This window comes from Chionomys nivalis, chromosome 21 (assembly GCF_950005125.1).
Source record: "Chionomys nivalis chromosome 21, mChiNiv1.1, whole genome shotgun sequence".
Taxonomy (NCBI): Eukaryota; Metazoa; Chordata; class Mammalia; order Rodentia; family Cricetidae; genus Chionomys; species Chionomys nivalis.
Genome location: NC_080106.1, coordinates 28,010,433 through 28,031,371, shown reverse-complemented (window position 1 = coordinate 28,031,371; position 20,939 = coordinate 28,010,433). Strand labels below are relative to the sequence as shown.

Below are 20,939 nucleotides of genomic sequence, written 5' to 3'. Positions count from 1 at the left end.
TCCAACACCATCGAGTTCTGTGCAGAGGCCAATCTTTAAAATTGGAGTTCAGTGTCTCTGGAAACTCCCTGGAAAGGATATTCTAAACAGTTAGGTTTCTTCAAAGTCCTCAAATGCTCTGTATCTCTCTTATAGCTGCATGAAAAACAACTCACATTTTTCAACTCCCAGTTCTGGTCCAACTCAGTCCAGTAAGTACATAGCAAAGCTATACACAATGAGCGGAGACAAACCGTAAGATGAATGAAATGAAACACCCACCTTTCTCCTCCCTGTCTTCATTGCTTATAAGTTCAAATGACCACCTGACTTTGGAGGTTAGGTGACGAATCCAACACTGTGAATAGTAGGTTCTGCAGTCTATCTTTTGTAGAACTGATTTAATAAAGCTAGATCTTGAGACAGATGAAGAGCTATCTTTTGTTTATGAATTTTAAACAATTACTTGTTTCTATTTTATGCATATGAATTTTTTATTATCTTGGAAACTTTATTGAAATATTTCTACATTAAAAAGATACAAGATATATATTTTTGTTTTAAGGCACGCCTACTTTTTATCATTAATATTTATTTATTATTTAATATTATTTGGTTTTTAAAACATGGTTTCACTGTGTGTCCTTCGCTAACCAGAACTCACTCTGTCGACCAGCCTGTCCTCAAACTTACAAAGATCTGCTTGCCTCTGACTCTCTCTCCAGAGTCGGGGAGGCGGTGTGCCACCACCACCTGGCTATTTTATGTTATTGAACTATGTTTTTAAATTTGGAAATAACTTCTTCTCTTGTAGTGTGGACCATGTGGGTTCCTGGTGCTGGGGGAGATCAGGAGATGACATAGGATTTCCTAGAATGAGAATTCTAGATGGCTGCGAATTGCTACATGGCTGATGGATCAATCCCTGGTACTCTACAAGAGCAGCAAATGCTCTTAACTGTGAGCTACCTGCATTGTGTCCTCTAATCTCTTCTCTAATCTCTAAATCTAATCTGGAGTTAAAATTCTAGTTGGAAAAGTCTCAAACCCCTGCCTCTTTAAAAAAATAAGTTTTAGTAAAAGACAGCCTGCTTTGACAATGACTGCAGCTTGGCATGTCAGGCCCCTCTATGTGAAAACGCTTGCACTTTTCAAAGAAGGGCTGACTGTTGATGAAATGTATTATTATTTGAAATACGGGTTTAATTGCATAGCAAATGCCTTCAAATGTTCTTTCCTTCCTTTTCTTTCTGAGAAAACATTTTGAAGAAAGTTGAGCATGCTGTCTTTATGGTGCCAAGCTAGAGAACCCGAGAAGTAATTCTGTCAGTCAGTCAATTTAAACATTTGAATATGTGTCATATGATCCTGACTCCAGCAGGACCTAAACATGTTACTGTCTTCTCAATCCTGACCTGATTTTAACTGAGTATGCTCAAGGATGTGCTTGTGCTTAATATTATTTGAACATGTATTATATATACATAAATATATATTTATTGTGTGTCTGACCTAATATTCCCATTCTTTCTTTACTCCTTAACTCAGGTTAGAAATAGAAATTAATGACGAGAATTCAGATTAAGCAGCAAATGAAAAAGAAAGAATATTCCACTGAAGATTTTATACTTTCTTTTATACCCCAACCTTTGTTACGTACAATATCCTGAACAAATCACTTACAGCATGTTCAAGTGTTACTGTCTTGGATATCTATATAGCACTACCTACTTTCAAGGGGTTATTTAAGGATTAAATGCATTATATAGCTTATATAATTCTATCCCACTATTAAGTTGTTCAACATATTTGAACTCAAATGGATCCTAACTGTTCTAATAAACAACAGCTACATGGTATAGTTTCTGGAGATGGGTATGTTGCAAGCAGAGATCTAGTACTCCTATCTAATCTCTTGATAACACATGGGCATCTAACTCCAGGCGCATGGATCTCATGAGACATTCCAATTGATCAGGATGGCAGGCTCGATCTGTAATCACTGAAATACTTTTGTAATACACACCGAGTGCTATCTCGGGCTCATTTAAGTTAATCTGGCACAAGAGAATAAAGGATGACATCTCCATTCACAAAATAGGCAACAGATGGACTTGCCTAAAATCCACTTCTTAAATGAATTTCATTTGTTTAAATCTTTTTCTCTGATGAGATGGCATTCCGACAGGAAATTTAAATTGTTCTCCTGGAAATGAATATTTTTCTATCATTATTAGAACCTTCTCCTGTGGGGTTCTGTTGTCCTGGATGGCTTTCATATTCCTGTTAAATACAACAAACACCCTTTGAAATATATTTCCCAAGTGAGAGTCTATGGCTGTCAAGATAAATATTGCATTAGACACTCCATAATCAAACCAAGTCACAACTCTCTAAAAACATCTTCACAGTTATTCCACTTTTTCTAAGTTTTCACGATCTTATTTCCTCTACTTTACATCATGATTTTGAAAATGGATAGCTTAATTCCAGTGATAACTTAGCTTGCCTAAAGATCACAGTGCCGAGCTAAGCCACTAATTGCTAAAAGCTGGTGGCTCACACCTTTAATCCCAGTTCTTGGGAAACACGTGCCTTTAATCCCAGCAATATAGAGGTGGAGACTGTAAGGGATATAGCACGGCAAAGAGAGGAATATAAGGAGGGAGAAGGTAGGAGCTCAGATGTAGTTTGGATAAGCAGTCTGGATAAGAAGGCCGTCTGAAGGCAGGAGTGCCCTTTTGGTCTGAGAATTCAGGTAGAGGTAAAAGATCTCTCTTTGGCATGTTGGATAAAATACTAGATTACAGAGGACTGTACAAAATCAAGATTCAAAAGACGTCTGTGAGTGGACATCTTGGCTCTTATTTGAGCTCTCATCTTTATTAAAGAACATTATTTTTACTTAAAAAAAAAAAAAAGATCTCTCTAGTGGCTGGCTGTATTATTTCTCTCACCTCTCAGCTTTCACCCCCTAATATCTGATTCCAAGTTTTATTTATTAAAACCAATTAGAAATCATGCTACAATCAATTGCATATTTAAAGTTTTGAAATTTTTGTCTAACCAAGAATTTATTTTTAATGTAAAAATTTAATATATATCTTTATATTTTCATTCTTCTTAGTATTAAGAACATAACTGCAAAAAGTCAGACTGACAATAGGGTGCCATTTGACAATTTTACCTAAATTAGTTTTCTTGGCTGAAATAAACCAATTAAGGTCATTGAGGCTTTACTCATCAAGTTCAGTGAAATTAAATAAATGAACTGAGAATATGAGTCGAGGAGTAAACTGTTATATAACCGAGGAGACCTCAACTCAAGCTCCCTGAGCCCAACTTGAGCACCAGGAGACAGAGCAGAAGGGTCCGGGAAACTCACTGGCATTTGCCAACCAATCAAGCTAAAATGGATATGCACACACACACACACACAAACACACACACACACACACACAGAGAGAGAGAGAGAGAGAGAGAGAGAGAGAGAGAGAGAGAGAGACTTATTTCCACTTTTGTCATTTATAAATCTGAGTGCTTACTATGATAATATGCTTCCAAAAAGTCTTATTTTGTTAATTATCTTTTAGTTTGATTTTCCTATATTTGCAGCACTAATGCTGTTAATCCTAGCTAGCTGTTTCACTATTATAGCAAGGGCTATTTTTCATTTTTATTTCAAAATAATTTTTACTATCATCTTAAATTCATCAAGGGAAGTCCCTGTTGGCATTTTTTCTCTCCACTAACGTAGACCAAATTGTGTTTCAGTCATTCATTGTTTCTCTCACCTCGGTACCTTTCTTTATGGATATCTCAGCCCACCACAATGGACTCTTTCTAGGGCCAATGGCGGAGAAACTCTAAGAAAACTGGGTTTGGGGCTATTTTACTCCCTGTAATATCCACACTGTGAGGAATGAAAGATGTGCATATATCCCTGACAGGGCTTTGGTACTCTTGTCTTCTTGGAGTTAATAGCTCCTTGCCCCAGAACATCTGCTTTCTTTTGTCTTTCTCATTTTGAGATTCCTTGCAAATGAATCTTTTGTTTCTAGATTGCCCTGAAATGTTTCTTAAACACCTGTTTGGTGAATTCATTTACTTTTGTTCCTTAGAACAGAGTACATGATTGCTTATAATTGGGACAACCTTGATGAATATTAAAACAGAGGCATCGTTCTCATTAAAATTGGAGCAGAGGTTAAGGTTAACTTGAGTAGGTTGTATTCTATTCATGAAAAAAAAATTATTTTAAAAGTAACTACTGCTTATATGCCTTATAAAGAACATTTTTTTTCCCTTCAGGCTTTAAATGGTCTTAAGCTAAAGCAATGGAATTCACGTTTTCTTCTCTCTTAAAAGATGAAAGTGATAATGGCACTTGAGCACTCTAAATTATAAGCATTTCATGTCTGTACACTTCTGAATGGACTTAACACTTCTAATAAACCCAGACAAGCAAAAGATGTGTTTTGTTTTACTGTTCCCTTAATGTTACAGGGAAGAAACTGCAGACACATTAAGGCCTGACAGGGGGAAATAGTATCTGAAACCAGGCATGGCAGTTTCCAAGCCCCGCGTCTACCCAGACCCAGGCATTCTTTCCATTTAAATATGCTATCAACCCACACAGATGCTGTTCTTCTGTATTTAGATTCTCTTGTGTGCATTTCTTATTCGGATAGGGTTTCATCATGTAGCCCTTGTCAAAAAAAAAAAAAAAAAAAAAAAAAAGAATCCAGATCTCCTTCTTTCCAAGTCTTCAGTGCTAGGATAACAGGTTTGCCCCACCACATCCAGCGACAATTCTTTTTACAAGTCTCCACTAAGGAAACTCTTCATAGCTCACAGATGCATCCTTCTGTACACCTGGGTATCTACCTGTCCATCCCCATGTCTCAGAGATGCTTCCTTTGTTTTCACAGTTGCTAGCCGAGAACAAAAAGTGGCTTTTAGAGTATATAGCTCTAATTTTACTCTGCACTCTCTCTGCGGTATACATAAGTGCCCATTATGCTTTATTAACGTTCCTCTTCCAACGTGTTTCTTTTGCTATGGATTAAAAACAAGGCTATTAATATTACCTCCATTTTCACATTTTCTTTATCACAGTGCTTCTCGAATTCAGTATCATCTCATTTGAATTTCTGCAGCTTTGAAGGTTTTATCATGTCTTTCACAGAAATGTATTTTAATTCTAGGCCATGTGTATTTTGACTGGAAATAAAATAAAAAGAGTGTTCTTTTTATATTTTGTGTGTTGGGGTGTGTGTGCGTGTGCGCACATGCTCACAAACACACATGCGCACTTTCCAATCCAGACACCTGTGAAGGGCATAGATTGGCTGTGGGATGTCTTCCTCCGTCATTTCCCTATCTTATGTTTGGAGGTGAGATCTCTCACTGAGCCTTGAACTAGCTGTTTCAGCTAGACTGACTAACAAACTCTCAGGATCTGTCTGTCTTTACTCATAACGCTGAAGTTGCGAACAAATACTACCATACCTGACTTCCTGTGTGGTTGATAGGGACTTGAATCTTCCCATTCACATTTTTTTTTAGGGGAAAAAAATTAGTGAAGTAACATGCATGATTACAAAGACTGTCATATGAGTTTTTACTATGAACCTATTGTATTAGCTTCATTAAGTATAAAAAATCCTCATTATCAAAGGCAGGCAGAAGTGTTATTTTATTAACACTACAAACGGATTCCCTATAAAACAGCAAATTTTACACATAGCTTTAAGAAAAATGTCATACTGAATTTTTATTAACTATTTTAATGGTCTATAATAAGAAAAAAATATGCAGATATGAAAACACTTCCTTATAATATATACTATTAACATTTGTTAGTTTAGTAGAGTGTAAATTGCTTTGTGTTGGAATGATACAATGAAATCAATCCCAAAAACAACACATCTAAACAGGACCGAGCCTTTATAGTGTAATCAATCAGTACCAAATGAATATATTCCCAAAAAGAGGAGACAAACCCAGACACTTACTGATTTCAGTAGCAATGATGGTAATGTTGTGCCAGACACTTAGTTCTCTGTCCAGTGGGGTTGCCAGTGTTATCTTCCCATCATCTGCATTGATGTTGAATTGTCTCTCCAAGTCAGTGTGACGGTCGATGGAAAACCTACAGAACAGAGAGATTATGATCTCCTTGTAGATTTCCTTGATGCTTACTTTCTACAACAGACCTTTAGTAATCCTTGGAGACTCGTAGTTGTGAAGCCAAATGAACTGGGAAACTCTGAGGTATCGTAATTTGTAAAACAAAATGACTGAATGAGGCCCAGGAAACTTAATAATTATTGTCTAAGGAGCAATTAGTTACATATGCAACATGGAGGTCATAAACCACCATCCGTTTCAATAGGTAGCATCTTCAAAAACTGATGCTGATGAAGAGTTAATTGGACAATCCATCACATTTATTAGACAACTTATGATAATTAGCCATTGCCACGTGATACAATATAAAACAACAAACTCAGGCCAATGTAAGGTGTGCTGGCAGCATGTTATTCATCACCGCATTAAGGAAATACTGGTTTTTGATAAAATTGTGTGTCATACAATTTTCAATTAAGTGGAGTTGCCAGCATTATCTTCTCGCCATATGCACTATGATAATGACTTAAATCGGTAGTTAGATAACTGTCTTTAGGTAAATTTTGACTCTTCCATCTTTTTAGCTTTTTATTCAGTAGAAATTGCATATTCAGGTTTTCAACTAGATTCAAAGACCAGCAAAATTCTGGATAACATTATTAAATCCTCTACCAATTAACAATCACCACTAAAGAGTTTGGGATGGTACTAAAAGCTACTTAATGTTATTGACATTTATTTATTGAGAAATTCCTTAATCAAATGAAACAAAGCTATAACATTTGGTTTAGTAATGGCTCAGCTACAAATAAAACTCAGACAGTGACTACTAGTTATATAGGGAAAAGTCCATCTCAACTCTATAGGGTAATCAAAAAATTCACAAAAGATTCAAGAATGTCACAACATAGGAATTAATAGTCTCAACAAAATGATGATGGTAGGGAGGTATTAATGATAAAACCTTGGAATCTACAGTATCTAGAGATGAGACCCATGTCCCTTCTACTGTAAAATAATGACTGAGTGAACTACTGAAGTTCCAAAGTTAGCTGTAAAACATCTGGACAGACACTTGTTTGTCCCACGTACTGTATATACTCTGACTCTTAAAAAGACCTAAAAATGCCTGCTGGATTAATTATCACTTTCCATACCCAAATTTCTTAAATACAATCTCCAGGCATGCCTGGGTTCTAGTAATTCTAATATTTTTTTTTGTGTGTGCTGCTGTTATTACAAACATTGATGGAACAAGTTTCTCAGAGGCCACAGTAAATGAGAATTAGGCAAATCACTGTTGTCTAATGAGCCCCTTTTCCAATGCATGCTCCATGCCTATTTGTGGTTATACTGTGAGGGACTGGAAACTCTAACCTAAACTAGTTGGCACACAGTGTAATATATTTCCAACAAAGCTCCTTGATTATCCCATTTTTAAATTTAAATAATGAAGACAAGAAACTTGTTCAGAATTTTCTTGCATTGATTTTTGCTGTGTGTGTGTGTATGCAGGTGTATGCATGTATGGATGCATTTGCATGTATGTACAAGCAGACCTGGAGGTTCAGGGGAGGTTTTGGGATCTTCATCAACACTTCCTCCACTTTAGTCTTTATAGCAGGTTCTCTCAATCATACCCACAGTTTGCTAGTTCAGGTAGTCTCTCTAGCTAACTTGCCCTGGGGGAACTCCAGTTTTCTTCTTTAGAGACTGGTGGAGATTAAAACTCTGATCTTCTTGGTGGCACAGAAAGCTCTTTAACCACTGAACCATCTCTACAGTTGTGGTTTAGTGTACATTATTGTTACTGGGGTAATTCATAAACTCCTAACCTTTATCTATTTGTAGAAAAATAATGAAGTATCTGTATATAAGAAATTAATGTGAAAAGAAAAAGTAAATTACCCGTAAGTCTTTGGTTCTTTGTAGATACTATCAATAGGACTGTTTATTGATGATTGTCAAAATTTTTCAAAATGAAATCCTAATTTAGTGAAGAGTATTGGAAAATGATGCATCTCTACCTATATGTAAAAAGCACAAACTATAAATTCTGTTTGGGTTATTTAACTTCCCTAACTCTAACAAAGGCCTAACTAAAGACTTCAGTTTTTAGAGTACTGGCTTATTACAGACTTTATATTGTCATTCATAGGAATTTATTAAATCATCAATAATTGCAGTCATTTATTAATATAAATAAAACCATAGTAACATTACATGATTTCACAATGGTGAGAAATGAATAGAAAAAGTGACTCAGTTGAAGATTCTTTTCTTTTCCAGATGAACTGTGTCAGGGAAGGCTCCAGTGCTTCTAAAGAAGTTTATTTTATATATTTCATTGCCAGCTTTGACTCGTGATCAATTTTCTGAAGAATGAGTAACCTGTGAGATAATTTGAAAACATCTGCTCAGGAAGAACTTTGCAGCACTGGATATTTACCAGGACAGTGCTAGCCTGCAGTTCTTTCTGTACTTTATATGACTCCAAGAACTTAAAGAAGTGAGAATTGAATCATTTGTCCTCCTTTATAGAAAGTAGTATAGCATTTGTGCATAAAATTTGAAGCCTTTGTCACAACTGCCCAGTTGCTTTAAATAATTTTTAGACTATCTAAATATTTAATGCCGTATAAATTCTATGTAAAAATTTACATTGATTTTGAAATAAGGAAAGAAAAGGAACTGCATATGTGTAGTACAGAGGCAACCATCCTAGATGTGATATCATGATATATAGAGGAAACATGGAAAGTTTGAAGAAAGACTGAGGATACCTGAATGTTATAAAACTCTTCTATGCTAGTCCAACCTATTATTTCATCCATATAAATTCAGAATAGCCTTCAGTGGATGAGTTTTGCTTTCCATAATTTTCTGAAATAGTCTACATATTTTATGAAATCTAAATTGTTTGGGGTTTAAATATAAGGCACCTAGATACAAAATAATACCATTACACCATGAATAGAATATTTTTTAAATATTGGAGTATTTATATACCCTATATAATAAATAGAAATTTAGAATGAACATGTGTGATTTCTTCTGAAACTCATTCATAGATCAAGGAAAAAATGTTCAGCATTGGATAGAGATATTATCTAATTATTAATATTACTGTCAGAATTAGATACATAAGACACACTGTGCTGACCAATATGAAATAAGCACAGCACAGCCACAAGGGCTCTCAATTTACTTATGGGTCAATATCACCCTTGGATGCTATATGTATATATAATGCTAGAAATACAAAGGGGATACAGAGTATTAGGTTGGGATGTTTTGTGCCCCCCTAAAATTATATTCAGGAATCCAAATCTCCCCAAAATTACAGGCTGAATGACTAAAAGGAGCCTTGTCTGCTCTTGTTTTCCAAATGAAATCTAAGGGAATCAGAAAGCCCTTGCTAACTGCATATAAAGACAGTGAGATAGCAATCTACAATCAAGCAATGAGGGGCCTCATCAGAAACTGCTTTGCTGGCATACTGGTCTCAGACTTCCCAACCTCTGGTAGTTTGAAAAATAAAATACTATTGACTTAAGATGCCCAGTCTACAGTACTTTGTTAAAAGTTACTAGAACAGACAAGACTCAGTGTAAGAGGTAATATCTTTTCTCAATTTAAAATCCACCTATTTGAATATGCTAGTAATTCATAAGCATTAAAATGGGAGAGCTAAGTAAAGACGATTCTCTAAATAAAATAATTAGGATTTAGGCTTCTGAATACCAGGAATAAAGTATTCTTTCATCATTTTTATAAACCTCTGGATAAATTTTAATCCACCTCATTTTCTCACAAACTTCGCTCTGACATTTGAGAGCATAGTTAATTTCTCTGTTTCTTCTTAGGCTATCAGGAAAACCCCAGGTCATATGCCATCACATGACCATAACCCTTCTGATAATATACAAAGGTCACTGGTCTGGGTTCATAATTTCCTATCAAAGATTCATCATTAGCAAATTAGAGGGGAAAAAAGACAAAACACTCCCAAGGAAATATAAGTTTGCTTATACACAACAAACCAGGAGTAACAATTTGAATTTTAGAATCCGATCTGTCATAAGTCCTGTAAATGTGACCATTGAGGCAAATGTCTCAGAAACCTACCCTGGTCACTAAGCTGGTCTGAGGTTTCTTCCATACTGCACTGAATACTGCAACAGAAGGTAGAACACAGGCTTACTTAAAGCCAGGACTCTTCAGCTGAAACTCAACTGAGGGGGGTGGGAGTTACATAAATCTTTTAATCTTTGTTACCAGTCTATAAAGTGTAAAAACATAATGACTTTACAGTCTATTGCTTTGCAATGAGATGAAAATAACAGTTTGAAAGTATAAAAGTACATATATAAATGATGAGATCTCTGAGGGACCAGACTGCTGTGAGAAAGAGAGTCCAGAAATAGAAAGATGTTAGCAAAGATTCTAATTCAAATAGTTTAATAGCTTTGGGAAGAGCAAACTAACCTAAAAGACTCTAACACTATTTCCAAACTCTTCATGGTATTTGTCTCCATCGCTATTCACCTCTGGTACTGTGGGTATCTCAACAGAAGATAGACTTCTCTAGAAGAGAAGAGAAATGACACTAGATTTCTAGGTCACAAGTCTTCCAGAAGTCATCATTACCACTTGGCCCCAGTCTTTGTTGAGTTTTCTTTCTGAAGAATATCTCTCCTATTATTCTTCAAACATTTGCCAGACCTCTGCTCTTTACTTTCAAAAAAGAGAAGGTTTTATTCATACATAGTAACATTAAAAGAGTTAGATTTTTTGATGTTGTTATTTAATAGTGCTATGTGGAGACAATAACTTATTGAGTAAGCTTATTATTATATGTCAATTGTGTTATTAAAAATATTGGAGACAAGGGAGAAATGGAGAAAAAGTGTTTTCTTACTAGTATTAATGTTCCAAAAGGAACTATATTCTATATAATACATTGATTTTATTTACATGGTTAAAATATCCTTATTCCTTGATGTTTTATGTATTTGATTGGTGGATCCTTCACACAATTGCTTATGATGTTCTAGTTGAAAGCTAAGGCTTTGAGCAGAATAATCTGCACATTGCCAAATCACCTTCCTTCCACAATAAGAAAACCTTTTCAATAATAGAGAGAGAAGTTGAATGTGAGAAAATGAGAATCTTGGGTCATGATTATATCAGCTTTAATAATGAGAATTTTGGAAATAGTTCCTTTCAAGTGTAAAGGACAGGTTTTAGAAGCCATATTATCCGTGATAACCAGTATTCACAAAAATTCTATTGAAAACTTTTTATTTGTAATCCATACACCACTTGGCTTCATCACAGTCTTTCTCTACAGTACAGTTGTGCTTCCTGGGAGTAAATGTTTAGGACTTCACCAATTTTCTTTTGGGAATTAAGGGTAAATATGCAAGAAAATGTCAAAATTAACACATGGTTCAAAATGGTAATTTAACACAAGCTCAGTGACCGGACATAAACACATGTCATCGGTTTTGTTCAATTAAGAGGAGCTTTCAGATATCAGAAATGAGTCTGGAAAAATAGCATTGCTTGGTTTTGTGAAAACAACTGAGTGAATGCTATTGTGTTAAGAAACTCCACATTACTGTTGCTGCTGATTATTAGAAACAACTTTTGCCTGATTAATGTGATACTCCAGCAGACCTAATTCATCTTCATATTTTCAAGACAGTATTTGACTCAAAATTCTTACCTCTTATATTTTTGAGTTTGGATGGGAAAGATTTACATCAGATTCATTGTCTATAATACACACACACACTATATATATATATCATTCTTCTTAACTTTCTTTTCTTGACCTATCCTCATTCTAGGTCAAGAAAAAGAAGCTTCCATCCAGAATGAATTCCTTACCCACGTCTGCAGTTAAGAATATCAGAATGTTCCTTGGGTCCCAGTGACTGAGTATTGCTCAGCCAGAAAAAGTGAGGTGCAAGGATTCTTGGAAATGACTGTTCTTACCTGCTGACCTCTAACCAGACAGGATGAAGTGGTGGCACTGCTACCATACTCTATCAGAATCCTTGGATAAAGTGGACTCAAGGAGGATGTTACCTAAATTCTAAGTGTACTGAAAACTGAAGCATCTGGCTAGTTTTTTCCTTTGTTTCCTTAAGAAAAAGGGCATTTATTTATTTTCAGTTATTTCTATGTGTATGTGTGGTTTGGGGTAGGTGTGTGGATATGCAGGTGAGTGCAGCTACCTGTGGAGGGCAGAGATTTTGAATCCCCAAGGAGCTGGAATTAAGGCAGTTGTGAGCTGTGTGATGTGGGTACCAGAACCTGAACTGGATCCTCTGCAAGAGCCATATGCCCAAATAGTTTTTTTTCTTTTTTCATATCTTTTTTTTTAAAAATTGACATGACATCTGTCATCTGTTGCAGCTGTGAGGCAAGGGCTGATAAGGGGAGAAGTGGACAGGCACAAACTTTGGCAGCTGTTACCCAAAGCATGTTTGGTGGTCAAAATGACAAATGTCTGACACCAACTTCAACATTTTGGATTTTGTTTTGTTTTGTCTGTTTCGAGATACAGTCATATTGTGCAACCACAGCTTGCCTGGAATTCATTAATATAGACCAGGTTGACTTTGAACTCAGTGATTCTCCTGCCTCCACTGCCCAAGTGCTGGGATCAGCGTGAGCCCCTACCTGGCTCACACCTGGCTACTCACTTAAGTTTTTAACTTAACTTCAAGTAAAAAAAAAAAACAGAAAACGTCAAGATTTCCTGAGTCAATTGGGAATGTGGAGGGGAGGGGAAGGTGGAAGGGGAGAGTGGAGGAAGGAAGGGGAGAGGGAAAAATGTATAGCTCAATAAAATAATAAAATAATATCAGAATGTAACAATTTGATGATTATAACCACTTGCAAAATTTATCAGGTTCTTTTGTTAGTCCCTGTGACTCCAGGTCCACACAGTCAAACTGCATATTGAATAGGAAATATACTCCAGAAGTTTACTTATTATTATAACAACCCCATTAACAAACAGCATGGTGTAAACTGCATTTTCTAATGGTGATGTTGGTGAACTATCAGATGATTTTCTAAAGGCTTAATTTATTCATTTCTAACCACTCTGCTAAGTACTGTTATTTTTTTTTTTAAAGTCAAGTCATAAAAGATTTCCTATGTGCAAATGTTAACATCTCCTTTAAACAAGGCAATGTATTGTAGTTTCTCAGACTGTAATCCAAAGTGTTGTGGAAAGTGTTTTTATTGTGGAAGATACTTGCACAGCTATCATTACATTAAACATTGACAAAGGCATTTGAAATATTATTATATCAGAGTTCCATATGAAGAAAAACATAATGTTGTGACATTCCTCCCTGCAATTGTCAAAGGAAGGAGAATGAAAACTCAACCTGTATGTTTTTGAGGTATCTTTTATTTTAGTTAGGGTCAAATAAAGATATTTTAGTTTCCAAATATAGTTCAGTCTGCTTGTCTTTCCTTTCTTTGTGTGTAATGTGTGTATGTGAGTGTATGTGTATCATTACAACTTGCTTCACATATACATTGTTATAATAACTTTACAGATTGTATTATGGACAAGTTTATTCAGTATTGGAAGACAAAAGTCATGCCCTAAAGCAGTGGCTCTCAACTTGTGGGTCATGACCCCTTTAGGGTTGCACATCATTATATACATTACAATTCATAACAGTATCACAATTCCAGTCAAGAAATAGCAAAAAAACCAAATAATTGTATTGTTGGGAATCTCCACAACATAGAGAACTATTTTAAAAGGTCACAGCATCAGGAAGGTTGAGAACCACTGCTTTACAGCAAGCTCACAGTTTCCTAATATTTTCCACTATACCCTACTTCCTAAACAGCCCATCGGTTGTAAAATATTATTTTAATATATGTTACATCTGTTCATGCTGTGGAATAGTTCTTTAATGATGTAAATATGTAGTGCATTCTTTTGTGTTCCATTAGTTTTACTCTGTGAAGCTGTGTTACTCTGCCTGTCTAAAACACCTGGGTGACCTAATAAAGAGCTGATGGCCAATAGATTGACAGGAAAGGACAGGCTAGAAGGCAGAGAGAATAAATAGGAGGAGGAATCTGAGGTGCTCAGGGAATGAGAAGTGAAACAAGAGAAGAAGAGGACGATACAAGAGGCCAGCCAACCATCTATACAACCACACATGGATTAAGGAGGAAAAAATATTGTTATGGCCATCGGACACTTAAAAGAAATCTCAAACTATGAGAAATAGATAGTCATTTATTAAGGGGTAAATTCACAAATCAGAATTCTCTGCTTGGCCAGTTGAATCACGCGATCCAAAGGAGTAGCTGGCGGGAACAGAGCAAGGGGAATCAGAGAGAAGAAGCAGAGCACGCGTATTTGGCTTCCCTGTAAATAATATAAGAGGCCACACCCCTGTAGGCAGGCAAATACAAGCTGTAATGCTTCCTATAGCACATTATAGAATAAAGACAGATAAAGCCTAGAGGCAGAAGGTAGATGCGATAATTTAAGCTAAGAAGAGCTAGCTAGAAGTAAACCAAGTTAAAACCAGGAATTTATAAGTAATAATAAGCCTCTGTGTGGTTTATTTGGGAGCTGGATGACAGGCCCCAAAAGAGTAAAAAGAGCCTGAGAGTAACAAAATCAACAACACCCATCTATCACAAGTACTATGTTTTGATGATCTATCCCTTGAAGTAGATTTATCATAGTGGTAAAAAAAATTAATGTTACAAATTAAGTATGAGAACAACTAGCTTTATTAATTACCTAGCATTTTCTTACTGTACAAAAGACATGATATTAGGCAGTTATGAATTTCTCTTGTGTAGCAGCCTATATATGACAAGGCAATATAAGTATATGGCTTTCTTGGAGCTAAGAGTGAGACAAGAAAAGAGCCAAAAAGAATATAGTTCTACAAAAACTATTCCTATCAAAAATAGAAAAGAGGAAAAATCCAGTATAGGCATGTGTTCTGTGTGTCTGCAGAGTTTAAGCAGGATAATGACAATTTTGTTGTGGGATATTTGTACACCATGAGTATTTGTACACAATCTGTATTACTGTGATTGGTGTAAAAAAAAAAAAAAGCAGAATTGCAAATAGCTAGTCAAGAGGTAAAGGAGTGATTTCCAGGAACAGAAAAGAAATCTAGGCAAGCAGGAGAAGCCAAGAGAGGAAACAGGTGGTGCAGGATGGAGGACAGTTAGCGCCACACGATAGAATATAGATTGATATCAGTGTGTTAATTCAAGTTATAAAAGCTAGTTGCGAACAAGCCTAAACTATAGGCTGTGCTTTCATAATTAATAAGAAGTTTCCATGTGATTATTTGGGTGCTGACTGGCAGGACAGAGAGAGTCATTTATGCATTATACAATTTGACCCAAAGTTAGTAATCAGTGAAGACGTGTACCAAGTAAAGAATCAAGCAGGATATTACAGATGAAACTGAGGAGAGGTGAACTTTAAGAAATGGAAAGTAATTTGAAAGACTATTTATAATCTTCATTGTTCACCTTGCAGACACAGAAATTTCCACCAATTCAGTGAGTGTCAATAGGACTACACAAACACAAAGATATCAAGACAACCTATATTGAAAGGTAGCTTTCTTCTTCTTAAAGGATTATCTTTTAGCACTATTGATCAAACTAATTTTATCTTCTTTATCCACAAATAGCATTCAAATTAGGCAAAATGCTACACAGACAAAATGACAGAAATAGTATATCACCACCTAGCAGTCAATATAGATCACACCCAAAATTAATACTTCATAAAACATTGAACTATAATTATTGTATCCTTTCTATCTTTTATTATTTTGATAAGCCTTATATATTAATTTATTTTTTAATTATTCATATAAAATGATATAGTCATCCATATAAAATTAAACTACATTCATTACCCTAAAGCTTATAGTTGTAAATATACTATATATTTCCACAATAACAAAGCCAATAAAATTATATCTATAACATACCGAGCATGGTATTATAATAAGCAATAAACACACCACAAATACTAAATAACTATCAGGAAGAATGATTTTGATCAGCATCTTTATTTTTAATTTTGATCAAACATGTACTCAATGCAGGAAAGTTTCTCAGAAAGAAGTATGCAAAGCAGGAATCAAAGATAGTGCATAATTGTATCAAGGCAGTGTGGGTGAAAATTTTGTAAATGTACTTATGTTTTGGAATTTTAGCTGAATATCAGACCCAACTAGGAACAGCACAAGTTATTGTAGTCAGTGCTGGAATTTGTTGGTTAGTAAATATGTATGCTAGCTGTTGCAAATTAGTAATACAAGGATATCATAATCACATGTTTAATTGACTAATATACAAAAGAAATAACACAAGTACAACTTCTCAGTATTCTGCCATATGTAATTCTTTCTGTATCATAAAATAGTTTAATACCATAAACTCATATCTCCTAATTAAATGTCTGTTGCCTTTATATATATATATATAGATATATATATATATAGTTTTATATAAAGTCCAATATCCTACATCTTAATTCCAGTTGATGTTAGCTTGAATGTTGCCAAACAGCCCCTGTGATTACACCCTTCTAACCATCATCAATTCACACGTGTCCTGGCTAAAATCAGATCCTTCCTTCGGGATGGCAGCTAAGCCTTTTGCTCTTCTTTCTATCGTTGAATATATCGTCCATGATTTTTGACCATTTGCCTGTACATCATAAACGTTATTGTCGTTACTACCATTGTGTGAGAGTCTTCCTGGGGAGTCCTGTACAAATGTCTATGCACTCCATCTAGGCAACTGAGGTTAACAGACCAAATTTAAGCAACCACCAAGGTCCAACTTAATAAGCTAATGATTTGCTTATAGAAATTTGGATAAAGGGCTATTTACAGGAGCAGAGATGGCTAAAAGACAGCTATACCACCCAAATGTCACCCAGCACAGGTGAGAACTCACGAAGACTGAAAACCTGGAGCGTATGGCACAACTTGAAGAAAATTCAACAAGTCACCCATTATCTTTCTGGCCATCTCAACTGCCTCTTCTGTTTAGCTGAGCTGGCCTAAGAGTTGCTTTTCAGCAGCACTTCCTACATACATATCCATGGGGGAGGAAAGAGTGTGAGGTAGCGTGGTGTGTCTTGTTATTTTCAGGGACTTCCTGACATTTCTGAGTTGCTTATTTCAGGAGTTTAACAAATTTTTCTGGAAGATGAATGTTTCACCTGCTTTTAGAACTTATGTTTTAAGGAGATTCTCTACCATAAGGGATATTTCGTCTTGCACAAAAGTGCTACACAACAACTATGAAGCTGCAAACATCTGTAGGTCATCACAAATCTGATTTATACTGAGGGACTTGTTAAAAGGAAGAGAAACAAGGGCAAAGCTCCCCCTCTGGTTGCAATCAGATGTCCTTAACAGAGTGGATCTAATAGACTTTCTATAGAACAGGAAAACAGAAATTTTCCACTTTCAACATGTGAGCTCTCCTGAGATGATTCTGTGTTTTTCTTCTACACCATAAGTCAAATCTGATTGTCCTTCATCAACAGTAAGATTGGTTGTGAAGTGCAGTTTCAAAATTGGAATGTAGAAATTTAATTCAAAATACTTTGCTGAAATAATGCCCATAAATATCTCGATATAAAAATAGACTTCAGTATACCCTTGCTGTGATGTAGATAAGTAACTTATTCTTATTCTTTACTCTTATGAGTAAAATGATGTAAAAACTGCTACTCAAATTCTTCAGGCATCTTTGTTTCTTTCAAAATGTAAGCATTATTACTAAGGTGTTTTTTTTTTTTTTCCTGATGAGTACCGGTACTTTACCAAAGACAAGATGTAAAACAGCTGTTTTTAGACTCCTTTTTTAATTTCTATCTCTAATTACTGTTATCCTAGTTTTACAACAATAGATCTTTTGTCTTAAAATATTTTATTAAATCATGCAAATCAATAGTTAATGAGAGTCACAAGTCACTCTCACCCTGCCCCCAATACCGCAGTGATAGAATTAAGGCCATTTGCTCTCTTATTTTGGTGTTAGTTTCTGAGATTATCCAACAATTATGGATGTACTTACAGGAAGAAAACACAAGCTCATAAGTGTGGTAGCATTCTAAGGACTAGAACAGGCAGTTAGAAAGGTGAATTTATGGACAAGACTCTAGTTCCCTAGGAAACTACCTTATTAGTGGAGTGATAACTAAGTGCCCTGTGATGTCAGTGGTTTGATATTCCATTCAGTCAAAATGTGAACAAATAAACTGGTCTCCAATGTGCTTAATCATTAAGAATGAGATATAGTCCACAATTTCCCCTTAAAGAAATAATGCTCGTGCAGATACTATGAGGAATGAGGTTAGAAATCCACTTATAGTACTACATGCTCTATAGTCTTCTTGAGTGTCAGAGAGATCTGTCCCAAGTCTAGCTATTATCAGGAAAACAGTTATAGAGACCCTTGCAATTCTGCATGAGGAAGACCTCCTGTGCTTAACTGTAGTATCTGAAATAGACCCTCTAGGATAAAGAAAATGTTTTTTTTTTTTGAATATTTTTCTCCTCCATTTTTTGGCTTCTGCTTCTTTTTTTTCTTTTGTAAACTCTTCCCCCAGCAGGTGGAGGTAGCACACCTTTAATCCTAGCAGTCAGAAGGTAGAAACAGATAGATCTCTGTGAGTTCAAGGCCAGCCTGGTCTACAAGAGTTAGTTCCAGGACAGGCTCCAAAGCTATAAAAAAAAATGCTGTCTTGAAAAAGCAAAAACAAAAACATAAACTCTGACCCCTAACATGTCTTATACTCCGATGCTCATCTCCAGAAAATTCTAACCTTTAGTAGATTAGTTACTAGGAATAAGGACATGTTTAATTCCCAGAATTAATGTGGTAACATATTAATAAAATATACATGACATCACCACTGCTTAACTCTAAATACATATGAATAAAGACTAAGAAAGTGTATATCTTGCTGAATGCACACTGTATTATTAATGAATGCATGCTAGATTTTACTGAATGTTCTACATTAAGGGTAATCAACGTGAAATTTTGTTCATGCTTTTACATAAAAAAATTCAACCAGAATTAGCGAAAGTCTCAAAATATAGAAATAGTGAAAGAAGAACGTGGTAAAATTGGTCACCAGCCTCAGTTCTACAAAACTCTTAATATGACTTAGATCAAAAGAAAGAATGAAGCAGGTAAGAGATTATGGTTTCAGTGTCAATTCATGGAGAAAACGAAGCCTCCTCTCCAAGCAGTACTTCAATAGAATTTGCCAGTATTCTCCTTTCATAGTCTGGGAGGTAATTATGTTTTTCTCTACCACTCCAATAAGGAGGACACTTTAGCCCTAGGTAGAGACCTCAGTGGATATAAGAATAGCCACACAAACATGAAAACTTGAAATTGAATACCCAGAAGTCGTGTAAATGTGAGTAGTGTCCCTGCTTTGAGTTGAAGATTGATGGAGGGAGAATCTCTGAAAGCATGTGTGCCATTTAGTCAGGTGATTTTAGCAGTAAATAGGAGAAATCTGTCTCAAGGTGGGAGATAAAGAGCAATGACCAACATCTGAATGATTTTTCCACTTTGATTTGTTTTATTGAGATAGCAGGATCTCTCTGGGTAGATCTGACTGTCCTGGAAATATCTACGTAGACCACGCTGACCATGAACTCACAGAATCTGCCTTCCTATGTCTCTTGAGTGATGGCACTAATGGTGTTTTCTTATTTCTATATGTGGGACCCATGGATGTTAGCAATTCATGTCAACAAGGAAATGCCAATTCCCATTATAGGTATCTGTGTTCAATCAAGACTAGTTTAACTGATAACAAAAGTTTTGCAGAAATATTTTAGGAATCTTATCTGAAAAGTGCCTCTGAGGCAAAATGGAATCCTGGAGGAAGGGCCATTGCATTTAGTTATTGAGTTGGAACTGTGTGAAGACAACTCCCTGTGTTCTTAGTAGGGAAGACAGCGAACTTCTTTAGAGTAGATGTTTTCAGCCTCAGCTGCCCTACTGTCTCTGTTACACTCTGTAGCTGTAGCAAGTAGAAAAGATAAGAGTGACTTCATGCTCGTTCACAGGCTGACAACACAGTCAACAATTTTGTTAACATCATTAATTCTCCCTTTTATCGGTTTATTAACTATAAAATCAGAGATGAAGTCATCAAGAAAAAAGAAGACACGTAGTTTGTTGTGACCGAGCATTGATATATTTTTTATAGATCTTTATTGAGCTCTACATTTTTCTCTGCTCCTCTCCCTGCCTCTCCCCTCTCCCCCTTTTCAAGCCTCCCCTAAAGTCCCCATGCTCCCAATTTACTAAGGAGTTCTTGTCTTTTTCTACTTTTTAATCACTGGAGGGTCATGATCTAGAGCCCAGAGGAGCATATGAACTCAAGTGTCCTCACTTCAACAGGGAACTTTGCGTGTTCTCGATGCTCTACAGAGCTCACAGGTGGCCTGTGCTGTGTTTCCTTCATTTTCCGAAAATCCTTCAACTCCTTGTCAAAGGAACTTAATGGGGGATCCTAGAGCAAAGAAAGTCGAGTTCAAACTGATCTGCCCACATAGAATACCCTAGGGAATGGCTGTCCTTGGAGGAAGGTAATGTGGTTTGATTTTCAAATTTAGCAGGAGCAAATGCACTTTTATAGTATAAAAAAAGTCTTTGTGCAACACTGGTCTGCCGTCTCTCTCTGGAAAATTTACAGGAGGATATAATTTTGAGCTGACTGCAAGCGAAGATGCTATTTAGAG

At 35.8% G+C, this 20,939-nt stretch overlaps 1 protein-coding gene across 8 annotated transcripts in view; it reads right to left on the bottom strand.

The window, feature by feature from the left end:
- The window catches only part of Cdh8 (cadherin 8), a 334,430-nt gene that overhangs the window by 90,731 nt on the left and 222,760 nt on the right, over positions 1 to 20,939 (bottom strand). For all 8 annotated transcript variants that reach the window (XM_057753478.1, XM_057753479.1, XM_057753482.1 and 5 more), the window contains exon 8: positions 5,997 to 6,133. In XM_057753478.1, coding sequence (XP_057609461.1) covers positions 5,997 to 6,133 — 137 coding nt within the window. The remainder of the gene's footprint in view (positions 1 to 5,996; positions 6,134 to 20,939) is intronic.